This window comes from Bison bison, unplaced genomic scaffold (genome assembly GCF_000754665.1).
Source record: "Bison bison bison isolate TAMUID 2011002044 unplaced genomic scaffold, Bison_UMD1.0 scf7180017864244, whole genome shotgun sequence".
Lineage (NCBI taxonomy): Eukaryota > Metazoa > Chordata > Mammalia > Artiodactyla > Bovidae > Bison > Bison bison.
In genome coordinates, this window is record NW_011494816.1 from 1450735 (window position 1) to 1457870 (window position 7136).

At 54.4% G+C, this 7136-nt stretch overlaps 1 protein-coding gene across 1 annotated transcript in view; it reads left to right on the plus strand.

Annotated features, from left to right (window-relative positions):
* Nucleotides 1-6736, plus strand: part of LOC104993753 (NADH-cytochrome b5 reductase-like) — a 26591-nt gene extending 19855 nt beyond the window's left edge. The window contains exons 7-8 of the mRNA XM_010847129.1: nucleotides 509-712; nucleotides 4332-6736. Of these exons, the coding sequence (XP_010845431.1) occupies nucleotides 509-712; nucleotides 4332-4535 (408 nt within the window). The 3' untranslated portion in view covers nucleotides 4536-6736. The remainder of the gene's footprint in view (nucleotides 1-508; nucleotides 713-4331) is intronic.
* The last annotated feature ends 400 nt before the right edge of the window (nucleotides 6737-7136 follow it).

Consider the following 7136-nt stretch of genomic DNA (forward strand, 5'->3'; position numbering starts at 1 on the left):
TCAGTGATGCCATCCAACCATCTCATCCTTTGTCACCCTCTTCTCCTTCTGCCTTTAATCTTTCCCAGCATCAGGGTCTTTTCCAATGAGTCAGCTCTTCGCATCAGGTGGCTGAAGGATTAGAGCTTCAGCATCCGTCTTTCCAATGAGTATTCAGAGTTGATTTCCTTTAAGATTGATCCAGTGGGCTGCCTATCAGCAGAAGTGTGTAAGCAGAGTCCCTTAGGGGTGCTTTAGAAGGCAGCCAGCCATTTGTAGGATGGCTGCACCACTGCTTTTCCTTGCAGCCTCCGGATTCCATGATTTCTGTTCCATAGGCCTCACAAGCTGTAGCTCACAGGCACGGAGGGTTCCCTGGAGGGGGTAGAGAGGGAAGCTCAGATGGGCAGGACACCCCAGAAGGACAGTACCATCCAGTTCAAGCACGCCCAGGAAAAGGCCCCATAGTTGGTAGGTGGGGTAAGACCCCTTCCAACCCAGCCCTGTCATGTACTGTCTTGTTCCCCAGTACGGGGAGCTCCTCATGCTGGCTGCTGGCACCGGCCTGGCCCCCATGGTGCCCATCCTCCAGAGCATCACAGACAATGCAGAGGACGAGACCTTCATCACCCTGGTCGGCTGCTTCAAGACCTTTGAGGGCATCTACCTGAAAACCTTCCTCCAGGAGCAGGCCCGTTTCTGGAATGTCCGCACCTTCTTTGTCCTCAGCCAGGTGAGTCCAGGGGATGACTTCTGTCCCTGATGGAGACTCTGCTGCCCCCTTGCACCCCTCCCGAGGGCCCGCTGTGGGCTCTCTCACCCGTGCCGTAATAGTCATTCTCGCCACTGGTGGCAGCCACAGCGTGTGCCTGTGTTATCATGTTCGTCATGCAGATGAGGAAGCTGATGCTCAGAGGTGAAGGCACCAGCTTGTGTCATGCTGCCAGATGGGGTGAGGCCAGGATCTGAGCCCAAGGCTGTCTGCTTCCAGAGCACCAGCTCTCACCCAGCATGCTTTGCTGCCTGCCATACCCCCTCCAGCATCCTGCGTTGTGTGGGCAAGGGGCCTGGTGGTGGAAGCAGTGGGCCAGGCACAGACGTCCTCTGGCTGTCATGGCTGATTGAGGCAGGGACATATTTCTAGGTTACCAGTCTCTCAGTGCTCCACCCAGTGCCAGGCACGGAGGAGGCACTCACCCTGTCAACAGCTGGTGGAGTAAACTAGATCCGAGTTCATGGCATTTGTTAGAGTCTTTTCCACATCCCTTTTCCATGCAAGCCCCAGCCACTCTAGCTAGAAATGGCTTTGCTTCCTGAGCCCTCTTCCCTTTGGTTCCCTGTCCCGCCGTTCATTCAAGGGACCCCTCCGGGCCCTCCCTTCAGGGCCACGGCTTGGGGGTGGGGGATGTCTTGCCTCTTACCTCAAGCTAGGCCTTCAGGTGTCTTTGTTCGTGTGCCTTCCCCTAGTCTGTAGCTTCATTTCTCTTTCCCGCACACCCTGGGTTGGGGTCCCCTGCTGGTGTCTCCCCTCCGTTCTCTTGCTCAGGGTCAGCCTCGTTGCCCTGTACTTAGAGTGTCCCTAAAGACTTCCGTGATCCTTGACATTGTGGGTGGGAGGCTGTCAGGAAACCAGAGATCCTGAGGTCCCCAGGAGCCAGAGTCCACAGGCCTGTCTATCAGGAGGAATGCTCAGTGGCCTGATCACCCAGGATGTCATGCTTGGTGAGCATGAGCAGCGACAGCCATGCCCAAGGTCAGAGATGGAGCAAAGGGCTAGTGGACAGCCAAGGGGAGAGGGGTGAGGGAAGGGCCAGTCCTGCTTAAAAATGAAGATGCCCTGTTCCTGGCCTCCAGGGGCTCACCTGTATATGTGGAGGCAGCCACAGAGACGGCTGACAAGGGCTTCCCTTCATCCAGCACTTTCTCTGTGCCTGGCACTGTTCTAAGCACTGTATGTGTATTAACTCATATAGCCCCCACCAAAATCTTTGGAGGCTTGTACTGCCATCGTGGCCTTTTAATGAATGTGGAAACCGAGGCACAGAGAGGTTAAGAACCTTGCCCAAGGTAACACAGCAAGTTGGTGGAGAAGCCATGGTTTTATTGCTTGCTGGTATAAAACAGCACAGGGAGAGGTGCTGTGGAGTGTGTTCAGGGTGCTGGCAGCAAGCAGAGAGGGCTTCACAGAGCAGATGGCATTTGAGCCTGGGCTTGAGGGCAGAGTTAAAGTTCACCAGCAATACGGGGCCTCCTACCTTGGGCCAGGGTTTTGATGATGCCGGTGCCCTGGGGTTGGGCAGGCAAGTGGGCTGGCTGTCAATAGCAAGGGCAGGTGGGGGAGGATGGAGTGAGAGGCACCTCCTCCCTGTCCGTGCTCCCTCCACTCCAGTTGCTGCCTGGGCCATAGTGACAGCATCGTCAAGGGTCTCCCTGTTCAGGCCACTTCTTTCCTATTTGTCTTTGATCCTGTCTCTGGAAGGTCAGCTCTGACCACATCGCTGCCCCGCTTCCTGCCCTTCCCTGGCTCCCCACGGCTCTCAGGACTGTGTGCCAGCCCTCTGCAGCCTCGCACCCTGGCCCTCCTCCATCCACTGCACGCTGCATTTGGCATCACTGGTCTGCCTGTGGTCGCAAGTGCTCCATGCTTTTCTGCCTTTGCTCATGCTGTTCCCCCACAGGGAGCACTTTTTCCCACTTCTTAAGCTAACGCCCACTCATCCCTCACATCTCTCTGCAGAGGTGTAATTCCATCCTGGGAGCTTCCCTGAGCCTCCCGGCTGGTGTAGGTGTTTCTGCTGTCACGGCCCAGGCTCTCCTTCACCCACCCCGCTGCATCTTCATTGTCGAGGGTCCCCCTCCCGACTTGAGCAGCAACCAGACCCCATGCATCTCTTGGTGTACAGTCAGGGTGAGCTGCACTGCATGAACTGGTCAGGGAGGAAGGGGGGATTGGGCAGTGGGAAGGAGGGGCAAGGCCAGTGGGCCCTGCTGGTTCCTGCCCTCGAGGGGGCCTGTTGGGCAGGTCAGAGCACAAAGGGCACACGAGAAGATGCAGATCATCAGAGAGGATCCACTGTGAGCAGCACAGCACTGTCCTCAGAGGCCCTCGGGGTCTGATGGGCTCTGAATGTGCCTGGGATTCTAGGCCTGCTCTCATGGAGCCTCTTTCAGGGTTTCTCAATCACCCCGCGCTCATCACTCATCACAGTAGCTCAGAGAGGTCATGGTCACTCACCAGAAATTGGTGGCAAAGCTTGCATTCCAGCCGCAACAGCGCTGTCTCCATCCTGTCTCACAGCTTGGCTCTAGGAATGAGAGGTTCACCTCAATAGCATCTGCAGAGGTGACAGCCCTATTCTGCTGGGGTTTTATTTGTTTTGGATGCTGGTTACATGGCTTCTTCTCTTTCGTCAAAATTCTCCAAACTGTCAATACATATACAATATATGACATATGTATACATACATTATACTTCAAGAAAATGTTTACTTAAAAGAAATTTTTCCAAGTCAGCTGGTAGTGGAGATTTTCTTTTGTAACCTTGGGGATGAAAGTCACAAGCTAAGGTTAGAGGAGCATAACGAGAAAGAGCCTGGGGCCTCATACACCCCCAGAATACTTCTCTAGCCTTCCCGTGTGAGAGAAATAAACACCTCTCTTGGTTAAGGCAGCCTGGGATCACTGATATACAGCCAGATGAGGCCAGGAGCCCTGTCTGCCTGGAGCAGCTGTCCTGTCCCCATTGCCTAGCACAGGGCCGGGCACAGTCCACTCAGTGAGTTCAGTTGCTCAGTCGTGTCCGACTCTTTGTGACCCCATGGACTGCAGCACCCCAGGCTTCCCTGTCCATCACCAACTCCCAGAGCTTGCTCAAACTCATGTCCATCGAGTCCACTCAGTAGACATTGGTTAACTCAACAAGTGAATTGAAGACTTAAATGCACAAAAGTTATGCTCTGAGAGTGATGGTGATAAATAATCTTGTAAACATGCTGGGAGACCCACAGTCATGGTGAGAAAACATTCCCCCCAGAGTGTCGAGGACAGCAGCCCCTTGGAGGCCGTGGAAATGATGGGACCCATGGTCTGATCCCACTGCTGCCCCACCTCATCGTGTGTCCCAGGGACATCCCTCCTCCTCCCTGTGCCTCACCTGTGCCTACTGGCCCACAGACTTCTGTGAGGGTGACCTGAGTCCCTGTGGAAGGAAGTACCTGGCCTGTGGTGGGGCTGGGAGAAGCTTGCTTCCCCCCATCCCCTCTGGCTCAGGTTCCTCATTTGGCAGAGAGGAGCTGACTGTGTAAACTCTGAGGACGCCCAGGAATCACCCCCACTGTCTCTCATCCACCCAGGAGAACTCTCTGGAGCAGCTTCCCTGGAGTTACCGGGACAGGACCCGCTTTGGCCGCCTGGACCGGGACCTGCTTGAAGAGCTGGTCGGCTCCTGTCGGAGAAAGCCATTCGCCCTGGTCTGTGGATCAGCTGAGTTTACCAAGGACATGGCTGGGTACTTGCTGCACGCAGGCCTGGCTGAGGACTCCTACTTCCTCTTCTAGGCCTGGCCTCGCTTCTAAAGCTCAGGCTTGGGGCCCGGCACTGGGAAGCAGGAAGGAGCACAGACTGGAATCCGAAGACATGAATGGGAGACTGCTGTTGGTGCTCCAGGTGACCTGGGACAAATATCTTTGCCTCTGCAGACCTCCATTTCTCATCCATCCCACGAGGTCACTGACGCTCCGACAGGCATCTTGCTGGGAGGATAGAGGATGGGGCTGTAGGAGTCCTGAACAGGAAAGTATACAGTGGGCAGTCAGGGAGGACTTCCTGGAAGGAGCCAGGTCCTGGCTGAGTAGGAATTGGCAGGAGGAGGACTGGGAGGGGCTTTTCTGATTCCTCAGCCAAAGCCTACTTTCCCTGGAGTCTGTGTATCTCTTGTGGCCTCCGGGCCATCTCAGAGGAGGTGCTCACCGACTGTTTAGGGAATGACCGCAGGGGAGGCTGGAGGAAGAACTTGCTGTCTGGGCCTCTAGTGCTGTGAGCCTGACACAATGAAGGTCGAGGCTTCTTTGACCTGACCACATCTCAGAGCAAGGTGGGGCCCTAGTCTACCTTTCTTTTGGCCCCAGGCCTTTCCTGCTGCACAGGGCTTCCCTCTCAGTCTCCCTTTCCTGGATGGAGAGCCCAGCCCAGAGTCCTTTCCCTGGCAAAAGAGGTACGGAAGGAAGCTAATGCCCCTCCCTCCTGCAGGCAGCCAGCTCAGGCAGCCAGCTCAGCCCGAGCCTGCAGCTCAGCACCCTGGTGACGGTTGCTATGGAGATCTAAAGATAGAGCAGGAGTCGGGAGACCTGGGTCCCTCTCCCTGCTCTGCCCATTGAGCTGCTGCTGTTCCCACCCCTCTACACGCCACCTGCTCCATCCTGCACGGGGGATGCCCTCCCCAGGGAACCCAGTGCTCCTGGGCAGCACACTGCAGTTAATGAATTCTGCTTTTTTGCAGCCTGTGCTCCTGTCTGCTGCACCAGCTCCGGCTGGCTACAGGCAGTCCCAGAACTGGAATATTCAGCCATGGAATCTCGGAATCAAAGGACCATAAAATCGTAGAGTTAGAATTTTGCAGTCATAAAATCACAGTCCTCATCACATGAGTGTGTGCGTGCTAAGTCACTTCAGTCTTGTCTGACTCTTTGCCCGCCAGGCTCCTCTATCCCTGGAATTCTCTGGGCAAGAATAGTAGAATGGGTTGCCATACTCTCCTCCAGGGGATCTTCCCGACCCAGGGCTTGAACCCACCCATGCCACCTACATTGGCAGGCAAATTCTTTACCACTAGCACCACCTCGGAAGCCCAGTCCTCATCATATCAGAGGTTAAAGCTCAGGAGTCCAGAAAGTATCTCATCTATCAGACTCATTGTATCAATGCAGAAACCAGGGCCCAGAGAGGCCATGTGATCTGCCCAATATAAAACAGTTCACGGCGGGGCCATTGTCAGAAGCCAGATTTATGTCAGCCCTGTCCACAGATTCTGTACCAGTGGTTTTTTAGACTAGACTCTTTAGGATAGCATAGTTCCTGGCATGGCAGCCGTGAAGGAATGGCAGCTGAGTGGAATCCCCAGGACCCCCTCCAACCAGAGCAGTTCTGTTTTTATCCCATTTATATCTTGGGGCTTGGAGTCATTTTCATTTGTGAAATAGAGTTTTCCTGCACTGCCCAAAAAGTTGCAACAAAACTCTGTGCTGTGCCATGTTCAGTAAATAAGGACAGGCCATCGTGGGGTGGTCCCAAAGGTTTCAAACCAAGTTTCACAGACAGCATTCCATGGTCAAATAGATGTGGGGAATACAGCCTGTGGCCTTTGCCAGCAATTATGTGCATGTAAGCATGTGAGCATAATAAAGGATCTGAAAAGTCCAGTGGTGAAGAAAGGTTTTTCGTTTTAACCAGGGTTTCCCAGGCTTATTAAACTAGAGAACATTTTGAGACCAGCCTTCCAAGGACTGAGCTTCAGGGAATCCTGGTCTGTTGCAAAGCCTCTTTTCAGCCTAGGGTAAGGAGAAGGCCCTTCTCTGAACAGCCGAGGTCCCCGACAGGAACTGTGACCTCATTCTGCCTCTGCTGTGCCTCGAGCGAGGCACTTTTCCTTTCTCAGGGTCTCTCAGTCCGGACGTCTTCGTCTACCTTTTCCTCTCCCTCAGTTGGTATGTCCTATTGAGTCTACTCACAAATACTCCTGGAGGGCCGGTTGGGAGCCAGACTCTGTTTGAGGCACTGAGGGGAGAGCAGTGAACAAGGCGAGGGCAGTTCTGGGAAGCTCCATCATGGAGCTTACAGTATGACAAGGAAGACAGGAATTAAAGCTGTAATTCTCAAAGAGATGAGTGTGCTCAAATGGGAAGTACAGAGCGCCAGGAGAATGGCTGGCTTAGGCTAGCCTGGGGGGGCTAAGACACACCAGTGTGCTGAGGGTGGAGGCCGCTCACCATTGTTATGGATGGCCGCGGGTCCCCACCTAAGGAGTGAGGGGTCTGGGGCAGTTCTTGTAGGTCTGTCTTTGTCCCATGTTAGGTATTTGATGTGTAGATATTACCACCCAGTGATAGCCGACGACCCCTCTTGTCTTAGGATGTGTCGCCCCTTCCCCTCCTTCCATGTGG